Source organism: Adelges cooleyi, unplaced genomic scaffold (genome assembly GCF_023614345.1).
Source record: "Adelges cooleyi isolate 19-005CV unplaced genomic scaffold, UGA_ACOO_1.1 ACOO_flye_CR_arks_rails_tigmint_CR_PRNA_30, whole genome shotgun sequence".
Taxonomy (NCBI): Eukaryota; Metazoa; Arthropoda; class Insecta; order Hemiptera; family Adelgidae; genus Adelges; species Adelges cooleyi.
In genome coordinates this window covers 16,176,817-16,196,096 of record NW_026095971.1, presented here as the reverse complement: position 1 = coordinate 16,196,096, position 19,280 = coordinate 16,176,817, and the positions used below count along the sequence as shown (strand labels likewise).

At 29.0% G+C, this 19,280-nt stretch overlaps 3 protein-coding genes and 1 non-coding gene across 8 annotated transcripts; 3 read left to right on the top strand and 1 right to left on the bottom strand.

The window, feature by feature from the left end:
- The first annotated feature begins 3 nt into the window (after positions 1-3).
- Positions 4-3,058, top strand: LOC126838579 (protein RRP5 homolog). The gene is made up of 7 exons (XM_050573103.1): positions 4-217; positions 281-499; positions 561-689; positions 2,022-2,123; positions 2,213-2,366; positions 2,458-2,623; positions 2,833-3,058. The coding sequence occupies exons 1-7, from the start codon at positions 128-130 to the stop codon at positions 2,999-3,001; spliced, it is 1,029 nt and encodes a 342-aa protein (XP_050429060.1). The 5' UTR covers positions 4-127; the 3' UTR covers positions 3,002-3,058.
- On the top strand, positions 1,058-1,139 carry Trnal-aag (transfer RNA leucine (anticodon AAG)). The gene has a single exon. It is a non-coding gene; the product is annotated as a tRNA-Leu (tRNA).
- A 3,776-nt stretch (positions 3,059-6,834) lies between the features above and the next one.
- Positions 6,835-12,755, top strand: LOC126839265 (zinc finger protein 91-like). The gene is made up of 9 exons (XM_050574465.1): positions 6,835-7,245; positions 7,316-7,524; positions 8,014-8,136; positions 9,883-9,974; positions 10,055-10,244; positions 11,053-11,225; positions 11,805-12,022; positions 12,095-12,331; positions 12,402-12,755. Exons 1-9 carry the CDS (start codon positions 7,182-7,184, stop codon positions 12,563-12,565), a joined length of 1,470 nt encoding a protein of 489 aa, XP_050430422.1. The 5' UTR covers positions 6,835-7,181; the 3' UTR covers positions 12,566-12,755.
- LOC126839263 (beta-1-syntrophin) lies at positions 12,642-17,957 on the bottom strand. Of its 5 annotated transcripts, XM_050574461.1 has the most exons (9): positions 17,754-17,956; positions 17,608-17,684; positions 17,329-17,520; positions 16,935-17,234; positions 15,999-16,187; positions 15,707-15,930; positions 15,158-15,503; positions 14,615-14,808; positions 12,643-13,819 (listed from the first exon to the last, which is right to left on the bottom strand). In XM_050574461.1, the coding sequence occupies exons 3-9, from the start codon at positions 17,492-17,494 to the stop codon at positions 13,727-13,729; spliced, it is 1,512 nt and encodes a 503-aa protein (XP_050430418.1). In that variant the 5' UTR covers positions 17,495-17,520; positions 17,608-17,684; positions 17,754-17,956; the 3' UTR covers positions 12,643-13,726. The 5 variants fall into 5 exon arrangements, with proteins under 5 accessions (XP_050430416.1, XP_050430419.1, XP_050430420.1 ...); XM_050574459.1 differs by lacking the exon at positions 17,608-17,684 and having other exon boundaries at positions 12,642-13,819; positions 17,685-17,957; XM_050574462.1 differs by lacking the exon at positions 17,608-17,684 and having other exon boundaries at positions 12,642-13,819; positions 17,696-17,956.
- Positions 17,958-19,280: the final 1,323 nt, after the last annotated feature.

The following is a 19,280-nucleotide window of genomic DNA, read 5'->3' as shown; positions in this document are numbered from 1 at the left end:
ACAGTCTTAACACCAAACACGTTTTTTTTTCATTATTGGACAAATTAAAATTGCAAGCAGACCCACTATAGTATTTGCTATTAATAATTATAAATTTGTATTTTTTAATATAAAATATAAATTTAACATGAATAATGAACAGATTGGATTTGAATGGAAGGTTTCTAATAATTATTTTAATAAGAACAACTGCGAATCTGACGAGTCGGATGAAAGAGTATGTATATAATTATATAACATAGGTTTAATGAATATTAAATAATTTATAGTTATTTTTTAGGAGGAATGTAATGAACCTAAAAAGAAAAAAAATAGAAAATTAAACACTGCTCAAAAGAGGGAAGAGCAGAAACAAGAAGAGTTGAGATTACGAAAAGCTGAAGAAGAGTTAATAAATATTGAAACAAATCCTCAAAATGCTGATCATTTTGACAGACTTGTATTATCCAACCCAAATAGTTCACTCATTTGGATAAAATACATGGCTTGTCATTTACAAGTAACCAACATTTTAATATAAATATCTTAATTTTTTTATATTTTATACTTTTATTTTGTAGGCCACTGAAGTAGAGAAAGCTAGAGTTATTGCTAAAAAAGCATTATCAATAATTGGTGCTAGAGAAGAACAAGAACGGTTAAATATCTGGACAGCACTTTTAAATTTAGAAAATTTATATGGAACTAAGGTAATTAAATTTAATAAACACATATGCAGACTGCAAAAGTAAATAGAAAAAAAATTAAGTTTGTTTCTCTAGTGGATATATATTTAATAATGTTGAACACAAAAATCCTTAAACATACATTTTGATGAATTAGTACCTACATCAGTTAAAAAATGTATGGAAAAGATATTAAATTTGATACGAAATTAAGTTTAGAAAAATATAAAAATAGTACCTAGTTAATGTAGTTTGAAATTTTACCCTAAGTTTGAGTTGGAATTTAAATTATTGATATAGTTTATACCATTTATTATAAACAGTTTCATAATTACATAAAATTGTAAGATATGTAACTGAAAGTACCTTTGTTTTTAATGATATGCCATCACGGTAGCGTGGCCGAGTGGTCTAAGGCGCTGGTTTAAGGCACCAGTCTCCTCGGAGGCGTGGGTTCGAATCCCACCGCTGCCAAGAATTTTAGAAATTTTTTTCATACTATTTTACATTTAAAGTGCTCACGTTACTGTAACATGATAATTATATACTCTTATGCAAAAAAAATTGTGTTTTGTAATATCAAGCATGCACTATGTTTTCCAAACAATTTTTTTGCTGACATGATACTAAATAACATAGAGAAATATATTATTTTAATTTATTGTATTTTCATTAAATCTAGACTAACGGACTGTTTTTTTTCCTGTAATTTTTTATTCTTTAGCATAAACTCAGCCCGACCCTCTCAACACATTTATATTTATTTTAATTTAGATTCATAATTTTATACATTTTTAAAGTCTGGCCATGCCTGTTTTTTTCTGACTGGTATACCTAATGTGTATTGTTAATTATAATACTTATATTATTATTTTTATCACTAGTGGTGCAATAATAAAACATAAAATTTAATTAAGATTACCAATTAAGTTGAGTTTTTTTACCTTTGATCGACCTGGTCCAGAGCCATACACTATGAATCGATCATAACAACCCAAATTATTGTATATATGATCCAATCTGTGTTTATCAGAAACTGTACACTATATGTTTACATGTATGTTTATTGCAAACACATTTTTTGTAAATAACCTGAATTTTCATTTAATTTTAAGGAAATGTTTGATTTGTTAGATACTACGTGTAGATAGTACGCTCTTAACTTATTTTGAATGTGCAGCATAGATAGTTTTAATAGTTAATTTTTATTAAGCAACTATAAGGACGATGATTTAATTTTGATTTTAAATTATTGTTTTCTTTTATTATTTTATTTAAAAAATAGTTTGTAAATTAAAGTTTAATTGTTCTCTATAATATAATAAGTAAAGTACATTATTTTTTTGTTACTTTCAGGACTCATTTAAACAAATAATGGATGAAGCATTGCGTTGTAATGATGAATATCAAATATATACAAAAATATTGGATTTATTTGCCGAGTCAAATAAATTAAAGGTATAATAAATAAATCAATTTATCGAACTCATTGTTGTAAGAATAACACTAATTTTGCTTAAAATTAAAATTATTATTGTCTCGGTTAGGAACTTGAAGAAATTGTTACAAAAATGAATAGAAAGTTTCGAGATTCTATTGATGCTTACCTACACTGTGCATCTGTTTACTTTAAGTTGAATAAAGCTGGAAAAGCTAGATTTATTCTACAAAAAGCATTATCACACCTTCCAATTAAATCTCGTTAGTTGTGTATTATTCAAATTATATTTAATGTTATGATGTTATTTGTATAACTTAAGTTCTATTAATTAAAATTAACATTTATTTTCAGATGTATCTATGATTAGTCGTTTTGCATTAATTGAAAATAGTGAAGGATCTTCGGAAGAGGCTCAAACTTTATTTGAACATATTCTTACATCTTATCCATCACGTATTGATGTATGGAGCATATACATAGATATGCTAGTCAAATCAAACAAAATTGACCTGGCTAGGTAATTAAATGTAGAAAACACATTACTATTTTTTTTAGGCATTTTTACTGGACGTTAAAAATTAGTAAAATTACTCAATAGCGCAACAACAGAGGAAGAGGAATTATCCCGTAGTTGCGTCACTGTCATTTTGCACACATTTACTTAATTTATCATAATTATAATTTATTTGTTTTATTATTGGATGTAAATATCATGTGAATTTACAGGCATGCATTAGAAAGAGCAACTATTCAAAAACTTGCCCCAAAAAAAATGAAAAGTTTGTTTAATAAATGGATGATGTTAGAAGAAAAACATGGAAATACCGAATCCATTGAAAAAGTTAAAGACAGTATGAATAATTATGTAAATTTAGTGTTAAAAAATAAAAAATGATTTATTGAGTTATTTCTGATAATCCATGCTTAAAAACAATAAACATTTTGTAATTTATCAATGTGGTATATTGTATAATGAATGTATGAAGAAGTTTGTAGAAATACCAGACATTTGATGTTATTAGCTATTTTTTTCATTATTAGTTTAACAGTTTTAGTTGCATTGCTAGTTTAATCATGAATAATAAATTGCCTACATTACACAAAAGTTTTACCTTTTGAAACAGTCTTATATGAAATGCTTTGAATTATAAAATCTTATTTTACGTGACAAGGAAAAAACTTCTCTGGCCAACATGGGGAGGGATAAAGCATTTAAAAACACATCGTTCATCTATAGTACCCTGAATCAAAGTAGTTTACGTGATCGACAAATTTTTTAGTTTACTTAATTTGCAGAAATTAATGTTTAAATTGGCTAGACTCGTGTTTAACGAAAGAATTGCATTGTTTGCAGAAACACCATACGACAGGACTAATGGTGTTTCTCTTGTGGACGGAAAATCCAAATCCTTATTAAGCACGGAAAAAATCTCCATGACAAGAGGGTTCATAAAATGTATGTCTTGAGTCTTGCAGAAATGAAAACAAGAAAAACGATTATACCCAAAACAGTGACTTAATGTAATTTTAAAATGACCGAATCGTTTATTAACCGTCCCAAAGTCACCAGGCGCGCAACAATATATTTTATTGTCTCCCTGTTTATGTGACTTTTCTACTCAACACCACCCAAAATCGTTGTTGAAAATATTTAGTATTGAACTATGGTGAATAAATATAATACATCTACGAAAAATATAAAATATTTAATCTTTAAAAACCTATTGAGTATTATTATTTTCATTTTCCTTGTAAGTTGTATGTAAGAGATATGCTTCCCCCCCTCCCAACATCAGTGTAACCATATATTGAGAGAGTTGGGGGCACAGATATATATAATAAATTAGATTGCTAACTAGCGATAAGAATTGAAGCCGACGGTTCGCCATTCTGGTGGGATTTATGTGTGTTTTCAATGCATATAATATACATCTGTATATATTATTATATCAATGTTATATATATGTGATTGTTATAAACATATTGTGGCGGATGCAGGCAAAAGGTTGCCCGGCCGATGTCCGAAGACATTAGTCGGTACTTGTCGTGTGCGTATTTATATGTGCGCTCTGGGTGACTTTGATCACATGCGAGAAGTTCGCTACGATTCGTCACAGCTACCGAGATCTGGCGATCTGACCATGTGTTGAGGCGGTATCGATGCCGACAGCTAGGTTGCGCTAGCTGTGGCCATCACGATTTAAGATAATATGGTTGCCCAACGGTCTATGTTAAGCCCATTGTCGCATTGACCGCGAAACTGTCTATAATATGGCCGACATGGACAAAAGTACAACAGCGCTCCTAACCGTAAAAGTTGCAGTCCAAAATAATGATAACCCGAATACCCGCCAAAATATAAATATTTATATAATGAAGTTGTTTTTTTAGATGAGCCCACGATTTAAGATAAATAATAATACTTAAAATCGTGAACTGTACTTTATTACTAATTACGTATATATAATATACACAACGTATAGTTAATTTATAAATATTAACACTTAACATTATATATCATTATGACGTGTTGTGTACCGATGTGTTTGTCAAAAAGGACAAAAAGTACTTTTAGTGTACCCTAAGATAATAATCTTTTAAAAATTTGGGAAGAAAATTTAGGGGTAAATTTAAAAAGAAACTCTAGAGTTTGCGAGTTACATTTTAAGTCCGACAATATAACTACACAATGGGTATCAGGACAAGGCTTTAGTAAATACACTGTGTGTTACTGAAATTTCAATATAATTAATAAATTAATTACAAAATTTCACTAATTATTTAAGTATTTACTAATTGTACTTATTTTTAGGTTTGTTTAAAAAAACCTAGGTTAAAAATAGGAGTTTTACCAATAAAAGCCAACTTGGATTGCAGTGCTTTGGCTAATCCTTTAGTCATGCCTCCAACAAAAAAAAATAAGGTTTCAATCAATAATATACATTTTTAGTGTAACTACAGAATAAATAATTGTAGCCTGCAATATTATGTCTATTAGATTATAAATGATACTGATATTATTGGACATGATCACTGCTATTTCTCTAAGGAGATAAATGACTTAAAATTGGACACATTTTTTGAACAAGTTTTAAAACACAACAAGTCAATGAAAGTTCCAATAGGATGGTTTGTAGATGTATAAAGTGGTTACTCTAATCAACTGTGTGTTTGTTTTCATAAACTCGGTCCCTTTAAAAAGGACTATACAAGATACATAGAAAAACAACTTGTTTTAACTAGAGGTAAAATAACAATTATATTATCTCCCAAACATGTATTCTTCTTTTTGGCTATAATTTATGTAAATATTTTATCATACTAACTAGTTATAGGTATAATATAAAATAATTTTTTTAATATTATTTAAACTTTAAAGATTTAGCCATAGTTCTTCAAATTAATGGAAAAACTATTACAATATCAGACATTGATATAGAGTCTAATTTTAAACTTAAGTCCATTGAAAAACTAGAAGATATAATACAATTATTTGACAAAATTAAAGTCTATCAAGGAATAGATTTAGATTATAAATATAGTTCTATAAAATCAAAATTTGGACCACAATTCATTAATTATTTTGACCAGTGGAGACATGTAAAATGCATAAGTGTACTAAAAGCAAATATGAGGTAGGTATAATTCATAACCATAAATATTGAGGGTTCTAGTAAAGCAAATCATGCATTGGTCTTAATGTGGCAAAGTCTAGCAGAAAATGTAGACCAGCCTATTGCTGTATTTGCCTCACATGGAACAGTCAAAGGTTAACTATTTATCTAATCTGTATGCTAAATTTAAAATTAAGTTAATAAACTAAATCAATTTTTCTCATTTTCAAAAGAATGCTTTTGAAAAAAAAGTTATTGGTTGTAGAACTACTGAATACTTGGCTACAAGAAAAAGTTTCTATAAATGCTGAAATAGTATTGTATTTTTTTTTTATGAAGGTGTTGATTTAGCGAAGCTTATACTAAAAGCTATAATGTTAATAGAGGATTCTGGAGGGCAAGTTATTGGTCTTACATGTGACGGTGCTTCTACGAATAGGACAATGTGGAACCAATTAGGGGTATTATAAAATTAACATTTATATAATGCTATGTATTATATTTTTAATATCACTTTTTATTACTTTTATTTAATACCATTAGATAAGTGTCAACTCAGTATTAGTATTTACACCAAGGTGGATTTATAAATCCACGATGATAATAATTATTTTAAATCGTGATTGTTATACAGGTTGTAGGCGTCAATAAAAAAAAAAGCTAAATATTCTTTAAAGTGGTAATGCTGGTTTTGTGGTTTGTCCGCTAAAAGCGCTAGGAGTGATTTGCACATAGCAATTCTAAGCGAAGACAGTTTGGTCACAGAATATTCTGTGGCCATACATCCGCTACAGTGCTGTATGTGGGGCCGCCACAATATATTATTCTCGCGTGATAAGGTTCTAATTCCCACCGAAATGGCGGAAAGTGGCTGCTTCAATCTTCTCTATTGGTGGCATGTACAGTTGGCAATCTAGTTTATTATATATATCTATGGCTCAATATTGAGTTCAGTGTTTGAATATTTGATAAGCCTATGTAAAATTTCAATTTTCAGTGTACACATCGTTTCAAAATAATGCTATTTTGATTCCTTGATTTAGAAAACACTGTTGTTGGGGGGAAAATTTTGAGTCAATACAAATCATAGATAATAAAAACGTTGGAAATAAATATGTTTTTATTATCTGATACAAATAAACATTAACTTCCCGTTATTAACATTTATAGACTATAGTGTTTGCATTTTGCTTCAAGCTCTCCGCAGTTGACAGAAATTAGAACTTGTTACTCGTTAATCATTATTCAATATTCATTATTACTTAGAACGGTCGACCTACATCTATAAATAATTTTCAAAAATAATAATTGAGTTGAAACATTACGCTTTAAAGTTTTATTAACTTGAGTTAAACTTAAATCAACTAATTCGACGCCATAGGCTACACGTATATCATGCCTAATATCCAATGCCAATGCTGTTAATTACAACTTTAAATAATAATAGACTATACACCTAACATGGATAAATCAAATATTAATTTACCAATGATTATTTTAAACAATAAACAAGTTTTACTAAATTGTGAGTATGAGCATAATATTTAAACTAATTTTTACATATAATATTTAGATGTGTGTTCTTGTGTATATAGGTACAGTAGTTTCTGAACACTTAATTACTAACAGTGACAGCAACGTTCTGAAAATACCATCAAATAGAAATGTACATTCTAACTATCAACCAGAAAAAATGTCTATTAATAAAAAGAGAAAAGGAAAAATACGTTTTAAATGTTTACATTGTGATTATTTAACCTTCAAAAAACAAAACCTAGTTTTACATCTTCGACAAAAGCATGAGGTAATATGACTTAATTTTAGTAAGCAAAAATATGTAGAGTTGTAACTATGAATAATTACATGTTACCACCACAGCCGGTATTGCTTTAAACAATTAAATATGCAATAAGGCTAACAATAATGTAAGGAAGAGAATGTTTTGCACTGAATAAGTTTGATAAACAAAGAACAAATAAGGAATATGAAAGTGGCTAAAATGACAATGTTAAAATGGTTTGGCGTGTTGAAAGAAAGGAGGAAAGCCAAGTAGTAAAACAATTTACAGAGATTATGATCAAAGGATGAAGAAGTATCGGTAGACTGAAGAAGTACATAGTTATGAAAAGAGGGGAGGATATAGAATTTGTAACACTTAAACCTCCTGTTTCACTTGTATTTAGTAATTATAGCATTACTTTACATTTCAATACATCAAAAGGTCTAATAATATTGTTATGTCAATATATTGACATAAAATAATGTATACTCATTAAAGCGTATGAATTTTTAGACTAGAAAACTGTCAGAATGTGAAGCAAAAACTTATAATACAAGAACAGTTGAAGTATTCACATGTATTCTTTGTAAATTAACATTTGACACACTGGAAAAATGCAAAGAACACTTAATGCAGGTATTTTTAACATTAATTTTAATTATATTCTTAATCTCTAGCCGTTTATCTAGTTGGGTGGGCAATCGTGTTGGGAAAAAAATAGCCATTATTGATGCCCCTGCTGCAGAAATCACCAGGAACCACTATACCATAAATCTTTTCCAGAATACAAGTTATTGTTTACCAACGAGAATTGATAGATTGAAAAAATGTATACATTTTTTATTTAGATGTTTTATCTTTTTTTTTTCTTAGTGTACTATGTTAAATCTTTAACTTTACAAAATCTTCAAAAAATCATAACCAGATCCACGCCTAACAACAATGTTGTCATTAACAACATTAACATAGTTATTTGATTCAATGGTGGTAAATCTCTTAGGTCTACACAGAAACAGTGGTGTCGACATTACTTTTAAAAACGATGCTTAGGTGTGGATTAAACCTCGTACACACTAGTAAGCCACACCCTGAGCTATTTGTAGCTAAATGTTGCGAATTAGCTGAGTGACTTTACAAGCAATATTATCTTCTTGGTTCGACAGGATAACTTAATCATGTGAGACGAAATATAATGTTATGTATATTTTTGCTATCTGATTTAAATTCCATTTAGCTTGATCACCTGACCAAATTGGTAACTGGAAAAAAATTCTTTCTTTATTTTTTCGGGTTAATATTTTCAGTTTCTACAAGTATGATTCCAAATATTTAGTATTTCAATAAAATGATGTTTGTACTTGAAAAGCAAAAACCAACTAATCAAGTTATGCCGCAGGTCATCTGTACGCAATACCAGGTTTGGTAAGGCTACCATTCGAACCAAACAGATTGTATCGTTTGTAGGGGCTTTAATGGCGGTGTTTTGACAAATCCTTAAAGTGTATATTGTTGCAATATTTCCTGAGTTTGGCTCGCTAATGTAGATGAGGCTTTATGTTTTTTATAAGTATTTATAAAATACTTCAGGTTCAATCCACAAAAATGTCATTTTTTCCTAGAATTCTATGTATAATATATAACACGCATAGTATGTTTTATCATAGATTAAAGGAGCACCAACACAAAAAAAAAAATTTTCACTATTATTAAATGTTAAATTATTGTAGTCACAACTGTTAAAAACGATTTGATTAAAATCCAATATAAAAAAAATATATTATTTTAGGTGATATTAGGATATTTAGAATAGCGGGGCTCGCCATAATTGCTATCATACTCATGTAAAAGAGGTTCACGTTACGTAATTTAATTAATTTGAAAACATACTTTGAAGGTATGTAAGTGATGATAAGATATATAAGATAGGCGCAATACAGTGAGTACAGCCCTATGATGTCACATGTATTTTTTCAAGGTTTCCTAACTCATTTTTGTGAGTAAAAATATTAAACCTATATAATTTTTCTTAGAATTAAACATTCTTTTAATTTAAAAAACCTATTTTTTTATTGTGTGCTCCTTTAAATACTAGAGATGGGTGATGCTCAAATATAGATTTATATTTTTTGGGTTTCATAACAGTTTAAACTTTAAACACTATGAAATTATTAAGTAAGAATAGTTAAATATATAATAAGTTAAATTAATTCCAAAATAAAAATCTATGCCCACTAAAAATCTAAAACAAAAATCCTATAACTTTAGGATTACAAAAACTCAAAATTGAAAATAAAAAGAACTATGAATTTAATTATATTTTGTTTAATTGGATGGTTTTAATTATTATTTGTTAATAAAATGAATATTTACAATTTTTTATAGCATGTAAAACCATCAAACAGTGACCATAGCAGTAAAATTAGAAATGTCAGTTTGAATAAAATTAATTCTGATGATGTTGAATATATCGCAAAGTATGTAGTTTATTTAATTTTATTAGTTATTATTTCATTGTAATACTTAACATTTAGTAGTGTTCTTACCATTTGTTTAGATGTGAACATTGTAAACGTAAATTCAGATCAGAAAATTCCAAAGTACTTCATTCGTTATGTCATTTAAGTGATAGTAAAGACTACAAATGCAGTGAAAAAGATTGTGATTTTACTACTTCCAGGTGGAATGCCTGTCGGTTCCATTTATGGAAACTTCATAAAATTGATGTAGACATGTTTAGATGTCAAGTATGTATTATATTGAATTTACTTGACGTTTAGCATTAATTTGTTAGAGCTGGTTCAATACCGCTTTTATCAGATATATATTGCTGATACAAAACCAATATCCGATATCATCTTTTATTTTCTAGAATCCGTGGACCAACACATGGGTTCAAAACCCCAATATCTGATTAAAACTGATATAAATTATGTGACATATTAAAATATCTTGTAATACGGCTAGAGTGATTAATTCATTATTTATTATTTTATTAAACTTTTAAATTATAATGAATTCATTAATATTATTTAATCATACTATACTATACTATGTTCCACAAGAGATTATGCCATATGTCAATGAAAATCGGATCGCTTTGTTAATCCGCATGGCATAATATCATCTCATGTGACTTCACTACTAGTTTGTTGAAAGTGACATCTTTATTACTTATAGGAAAAATTGTATATTATTCTTTACAATATTAACAAATATTCCCATGTTAGTTTTTTCTTAAACTTTTTAATGATTGATTTAAATCTTTTGTAAGTTTTCATCATTTTAAAAATAGAGAAAAAAATTGTTTTTAACGTTTTTATTTCCTATTGAAGTTCTATTCACATACATTTTTTATTAATCTGTTTTCAAAGTATTTTGTCATGTCTTTAAACATTGTAAATTAATATCTCTTCAGCTCTGTGTCAAAGCAAAAGGTTTTTTTTTTACTCTACTATTTCATATTGTAACTTATTTAATGACAGATGATTCATAATTTTAAACAAATATACACAAGTTGTAATTTAGTGAAATAATTTTTTATTTATTTTGTAGGTTTGTAAAAAATATACAACAACTACCTATCATAACCTAATGAACCATGTTTCAATGAAGCACAATAAAACGCTATTTTGTGTTGATTGCGGTGCTGAATTTGATAATTCAATTCAATTACAAAATCATAGAGTCTTCCATTCAAAAGCTAAATCCGTGAATAAAGAAAGATGGTAATGTTTATTTTGTTAATCAAGGAATAATATTTCATGTGAAAAGCAATAAGAGATCTTGTGTCGCCATTTTCCAAAATTAAGTTAATGACTGCAATTATTGTACTTTGAAGTTTACAACTAGGAATAGTTCGCAAGTTATTTATTTATTATAACTAAGCCTCAACTACTATCATTGGCTAACAGATTAGGTTAATTACTACTGGTACAGTAAGAACTAAGGTTAGATTATTACAATAAATTACAAGACTTGGTTTTATATTATATGAATTATTATATTTTTTTAAGAAATTCAATAAGGTTTTTTTTCTGATTGTGAGTTAGTTGATAGGGTTTCCAAGTATTTTTACATTTTTCCCGAAATTTTCTGAAAATAGGCCCCTTTTCGCTTCCGCGTCGCATAATAAAAATTATTAATTTGCTGCATTTCATAGCTTTTTTTTTAGAGAAAAATCAATGTTAAAGTATTCTTATTTTACACGTTCAAAAATTAATTTTATAACTTCTTGTCAAAAATGTTATGTTGCTTTCTGGGAACTAATAATAATAATGTTTTTTGTAATATTCTTTAAATTTAAGGTATATGGAAAAATCCTGTCCAATATGTCATATGGTGTTGGCTAACTCAAAAAGCTTAAAACTTCATACAAAAAATGTGCACTTAAAATTAAAACCCTATGTCTGTCAAGTATGCAATCACAGTTCAGCCACAAAGCACATGATGCAAGTCCATATGCGACAACACAATGGTGAAAAACCTTTTTCATGTGATGCTCCTGGCTGCAGCTTTAAAACAGGTACAAATATTTAAAGTAATACAATTTAAAGTATCTCTGAAAATCATTATTTGAGAAACTTATTTTATATAGGTGATCATAATTCACTCAGACGTCATAAACTTCGTCATACCGATGATCGACCATATAAATGTACACATTGCAACTATAGATGTATACAAGTAACTGCACTCAAAAGTCATATTACAAATAATCATCGAGACAGTGTGGGTAACTCATATTATTCATGCAACCGATGTACATTTGGTACTGTAAGCTTGAAAAGATATAATGACCATATATTTAGCCACGATAATCAAGTTCAAAATGGTAACAATAAAAAAAAAGATATGCTTCACTCATTGATGGTTTTTCATGATAATTATTATGATGTTTTTAGGTTTGGAGCTCAGTCCTATTAAACGTCAAGAAACTAAAATTGATGTAACCGATGATGATGATACAGCTCAAGGATATGTCGATGATACAGGTGGAATTACCATTTCTGAGAGTGTTAACTCTGTTGTGTTAAATTCAGACGATAATGCAATCATGCTTGCATAAATATATATTACTAGTATAATTATAAATTAATATCAATACACAGTATTTAAAAAAATATTATTTATTCTGTAAATTAAATTCTAGAAGAAAAGAATATATATTATTTATATTATGTTGTTGCTGAAATATGTTAAAAACGTTTGATGAGATTTTGTAATCGTTCATCATTAACATTTACATCCCTGCACCTAATCAACAATCAAGCAGTTTGTATTTGAATGGTACAATAAATTAAAATTGATGGTTAATAACAAATTGTTTTAATATTTTTTAACTTAAACTAAACAAAATAAATAAAAATATATTAATTAGTTGTACATTCATGTAATATTACATTCATTTTAAATATACTAATTTTAAGTAACTTCATCAATAACTGAAATATTACTAAGCGACTGATTATAAACTTAGTAAAAACACATAATAAACTGCTCAAAACTATATTTCATTCATTTAACTTAATTTTAAAATATTGGCTAAATGTGAAATGAATATACAATAAATCAAACAATAATAAATAGTAATAACAAACATATTACTAATAGGTAATAAATAATTACATTAAACGATAACTTTTTTAATAAAAGTAAAAAATATAAAATTTGTATCCAATTTAATTGTTTTAAATCTTTTAAAAAGGAATCCTGTAATTATAATTTAACTGGTAAGCATTAAAAAACATTGAAAAAATTGACACAATGTAGACAGTAAAATTAAACACGCAACACACAAATCACACATTTATGAAAAAAAAAATGTATGTTTAATTATGTATATAAATTGAAATTATATAAAACTGGTTATCACAGACAAGTTACCAACATCTTAGGTGTAGGAATGTGTGTGAATTGAGGTGCCATAGCACCCTGTTAATTATTTGTTATGTTTAGGTGGTACCTTATTACTAATAATTATTTATAACACTTTATCTAATAAATAACATTCCATTACCAATAATTAATTTCAACAAATATAATACAGTTAAAATACTTGTAATTTTAAAAAAAATATGATATAAAAAAAAATAAAAATGAACTATTGAGCTTGGTTTTTGTAGTCGATAGCAATAAAATAATATTATGATTTATGTCAATATTTAAAACAAATACTTTCACAAAAACAAAAAGTATTATAACGTGTTAACCACTTTAATTTTCAATGTTATGCATACAAACCAAGTCGGTGAATTTTAGCCGAAAGGAAGTTATGTAATATGAATACTAATGGTTTTGGGCTACATTCCAAATCCAGTTCCTAGGCAATAAAATATAATAAGTTGATTAGTCTCAAGTAATAATGAGAATAAATGAATGGGAAATTTTAAAAAATTTGAGCTTGAATATTGTGAATTTGAATACTTTATTTATAAATTTTGAATATTCCCCATCAATAAATTATTAAAAACCATCTTAGAACTACTAAGATTTTTTTTATAAAAGTAACTATTATCAGGTCTTTTAACAAAAAAAAAACTCAAAATACCGGTATTTAGCAAACCTGTAAACTAAAAACACTAAACCCCAAATATTGTAATAACTAAAAAGTATATATACCCTGTTCGACGAGAGAGCATGACGCGACCTGACAAAAATTGACCGTTCTGCGCACCCAAGCGCGGCACCTAGTGTGACTAGAGTCCGCCCTGTCTACCAGCCTTAGTCTACATGCGCAAACCTGGCATGCTATCTCAGCGAACAGGGTAAAGTTATTAGTAATAAAGAATTTATACAGTTTATTAGAGGAAATAATAATTATTCGAGAAAATAAATGAAATGTTCTTAATTTTATAATTAATAAATAGTTAAAAAAAAATATTTTTATAATTTATTAAGTAATTAAACAATAAATAGCAAATGATAGCCTCAAAAGTACAGAACAGACAAAACCCATATTGAACAATAATACCTGAAGTAATGTATTAAAAGTTCAACAAATTGAAAAACCCTGTAATTGTCAAAACCCATTAAACCGGTAAAAATGTTTTCGTTTTAAGCCCTGATTATTATTGTTATTTATACGTCCTTTATAATTTATAGCCATTCTACTTACTATTTCCACACTATCACCAAAGTCTAACCATATCAGCCTGTTGTTATCATCTGAAGACATTTTCAACTTTTCAAAAGGATAACTCCATAATTTCTTAGGTTCCCGTCCAACTGACCCAGTTGTTGATTCATAAAGAGTAAAACCATTTTCATAATGTATATAAAGTTGAGATGGTTTACCTTGCCATAAGCAGCCTAAAAAAATATGATTTAAATTACATTGGGCAAAATTTTAAACTAACAGTTTATATGTATATTTAACAAAAAAATCCAATGAAAGAAATGGTGAATAAGGCAACAGGTGAAGAAATTTGAAGATGAACCATTTAGATAAATGTTTTTAGTGAAAACATGTAGGTGTTTTACCTGGTTAATTGAGTCTTGTAATATTAGAGCATAATATTTTAATGATGAACTGTTAAATATTTACATACCAGTAAAATAATATAAGAGCATTATATTAAGTATTAACTATTCTGACTTTTGTAAATGGTAATAAGCGAAAAAGCAAAATACTTAAATAGCAAAAAATGATGAAACTCACGGCATGTTAGTTCCTTTCTATTTGCAACTGAATTATGACAACCTTGAATAATAGCTCTAGCCCAACTGGCAAGATCCCTTTGAGTATCCACTTTAAGTTTATGACTAATAACTCCTTCTTCTGTTCCACACCGAATACTGAATGTTATCAATTCAGAGTTACGAGAAGAACTCATTAACCTTGTTGACAATAATGGACACACAAATAGGGGAGTAGACCAAGCGTCTGGACTCCAAGGCGCTACATCATATAAACGCAATTCTTTACTACTAACAACACCAAATACTGCTTGCCATTTATCGTTAACTGAAAATTCTTCTTCTGAACTGCCACGCATACAACCATTCTAAATTAAAAATATTATTTACAGACAGCAAAATCCACAAAACACATTCCTCATTATATTAAAGCCATATAATATGTGATTAATGTAAAGTGGATCACCGTTTTACATACATATGTTAAATTTAATTTGTTCAAATTTAACGTATTATTACACTATTATTATTTACTTTTTTATAGTATTCAAAAAAATATCTTAAAACCAACCTCATTATGGTTTACTCTAAATAGCCATCCAAGGTGATGAATTTGACCAAGTGATGGTAATAAATTTCCTAAAACTTTATTGGCATCATGTATTGATCTTAAAACAAGAACATCTAAAGCACCGTGAAGAGTATTGAACCAGCAAGTTGCTTCACTTGCTTCTTTAGTTCTCAGTACACAAGAATGTGCACCATCTGGAGAATGCAGCTCAATTATCTTGTTCTCTATAATTATAAAAAAATGTTTTATTTAATGTTGCTGTATCATTTAGATGAGCTTTAGTATTTAATACCATTGTCAGGGTGCTTATAATTTCTGGTTAAACAGCTAAGTTGTAATGGTATATAGCGGGTGTCAGCTTTTTGAGGAGACCTATGAGCAGTTGGATTTGATGATAAAAATTCTTTTTGTAAATCCCAACCAACTTCTGATATAATTGTTGCCTTTCTAAAATATGGAGTAACTTCTCTTAAATATTTAACTGAAAAAAAAATTATAATTGTTTATATTTAACAGAATACAATGATCATATTACTCACATATATAATGTTCAGGAACAAATGCACTTTACAGAACACCCTTTTTTTTTCCGGCATGTTATATTTTTTTTTATGCTGATTACGAATCTGAAGTCAAAATTAGGTGGACTCTGTTAGTTCAAAAGTTATAGCTAATTGAAATTTGCATATTTCCCCTATGTAGACATACGCGGCGGCACTGTCACGAGGTGGTAATAACTGATAAGGACGGCAAGTCTCCGAGTGTTTTGGCACTCACTCGCTACACTTGCTCAACACCGTTGCTTCGCTCCGCTAACTAAAAATATCCTAGGTTTGCAGGCTACAGTCTAGGAGGAGATCACAGGTTTAATGTTAAGTTGGTTTAAAACGGCTCTAGAAGCCATGTCACGTGTCCGGCATTAAAAAAAAAAGACCTTGAAGGAGCGCTACAGTTACATAGGAGAAATATGCAAATTTAGTTGAAATTTTATTTAAAATGAGTAATGATTAAAAATTGAGTTGAGCTATAACTTTTGAACTAATGGAGTCCGCCTAATTCTGACTTCAGATTTGTAATCACCGTAAAAAAAACACTTTAATATGGCAAAAAAAAATTGAAAAAAAAAGGGTGTCCGGTAAAGTGCGTTTATACCAATGTTCGTAATGGAGCTGAGAGAAAGTCATACTAGTCATTTTCTTATGGTGTTATAATATTTTGTATAACTTACCTTCCAATTCAACAACTTTTCCAGCCTGTTTAAGTGCTTTGACGGCTTCATCATGGGTCGCTTCTCTTAAATCTTGTTTATTAACAGAAAGAATTGCATCTCCAACGTAAAGTTGTTCAGTTTGATCAGCAGCCATACCTTTAAATATTTTGGAAATCAAAATTGGCATTTTGTTTTCACATCCACCTTTAATTGATATGCCCAATCCATTGCTGTCAGTTTTTACAACACGTATGAGTCGTTTCTGATTGGCTACAGAATCAGGTACATCTACACAATCTATCAGTCCACCTGAAGAATCTAAATTATTGATATATGCATTATAATTTATACAATATATACTTTGTTTGTATTCAAGTTATTCTATATTTGTAGACAAGTAATTCAAACATACCTAAAGTATTATTGTTTAATGATCCATTGACAGGTGTGTTATTTTCATAAGTCTCATCTAGACTTATGCATAGATAATCGTCCTCCAATGAAACATACACTTTATACCACTGACCGCGCACGTAAGCTTCCTGAACACCAGACCGCCCATAACTAATTGTCGTCATTATAAATAGTTTTGTCGAAATATTTTCTATAATCAAATTTTTATTTCACGTGAGCTAAAATACAACAGTTGAAACGATTGTAGAATACTGCTAAATAATATAAGTAAAAACACCTCAAATATACATAATTGTCAATGGGATAGATTTGTGAGGACGATCTTGGCTATTTATGGATAATTACAAACGATACCTATGTCATACATTATAATTTGAAGTTGTTGAACACTTTCACGGCAATGATAATAATAATAATAAATACCTAATCCTAAGTAATTTATAATGCACGAAGTATTTTACAGTTTACAGAGCGCACACGGTAGAATTTCAACGTTCGACGAGCTCGACATGACTTAAGATTGCGGATTCACTATCAGCAAATTACAGTAGTCTATAAAGTGTAAACGAAATACGAATGTTGTTTTGTTTTGCTTGCACTGAGGCGGGAGGCCCGTGGGCCATGCATATCACACTATATGCTATGTTTAGTGTAGTAGTTGCTTGTGTACTCTATGGGCTGAACTACAAGTCAGAAAATTGGAATCTCTAGATGGCGCTTTTTCTTTAAAAATCCAACCCTATCTTAATGCCTCTGTAACCCCTAACAAGTACCAACGCGTGTCGACATAGACCTATAAAGAAACCTTATTAGAAACAGACAACAGCCAAAAGGAGAATGTGTGACGAATATTATTAATCAGTAAATAGTAATGTCTTTATTTTTTAATTTAATCCTATATAAATAAAATAAAATAATAGATTATATTTTTAGAAATAAGAAATTAATTTTGAGATTGAAAAATAATCTTCTGTTGAATGTCGGTAGTGTTGACATAGATAGATGTTCAATGAAAAAGTGGAAATTCGGTAAAAAAAGTAAGAACTAAAGTACGTAATATTTCGATTTTGGAATATATGTGCGGGACTTTACTGCCTTCCGAAGATAAAGTATACGGTGCAACCTAAACGGCTCCCATCCATTGTTTGTTTTTTCCCAAACAGCTCCCGTCGAAAAAGGTTTCACGAGTAGGTAAATTCCCAAACGGCTCCGGTATTCGGTGCTACGCGTATATTATCAAGTCTCTTTAACTTTTCAAAAAAACTTAAACTTAAATTTGAACCTGTAACCTCCTAGACTGTAGCCTACAAACCTAGGATATTTTTTGTAGTACGACGCCGAGCGAGCGAGTGCCCAAACACTCGGAGACCTGCCGTCCTTATCAGTTATCAATACGAATTCCAAATTTGGTGTAAGTGGTAGCAACCCCTATTAAATCCTTTAAAATTTTGAAAAAATAATAGAACATTTTTCGTTTTCTTTCCATAAAAAATTCGCTGACGAAAAGGAACTTGTGTTGTAAAATACCGGAGCCGTTTGGGAATTTACCTTTTTGTAAAACGGGAGCCGAATGGGCTACGTCCAAAATATAGCCTAATTGAGGAAAAGTTTACAATCAGATATTTTCATTTTTATTTATATTAACTGCGGAATAACGTATCTTGTATCCGTACCGGGTACCCTGTATCGGTAGAGAACATATAAAAGAATAATAAGGTACCTACCTAACATATTATATCTGGCTGCTGGAGAAAATAATTCATGAGGACTGAGAAATATAAAGATCTACATTACATCAGTCATCAGTTACTATATAAAAATACTAATGATTGATCATAGTTACAGATTATAGTTGGAAATCATAGTGTAAAACGGATACACAATATCAAAAAAAAAATAGGCACAGGTTTTGGCTCCCTTTTCTCCTTGTGACAACAGTTTAATAACTTG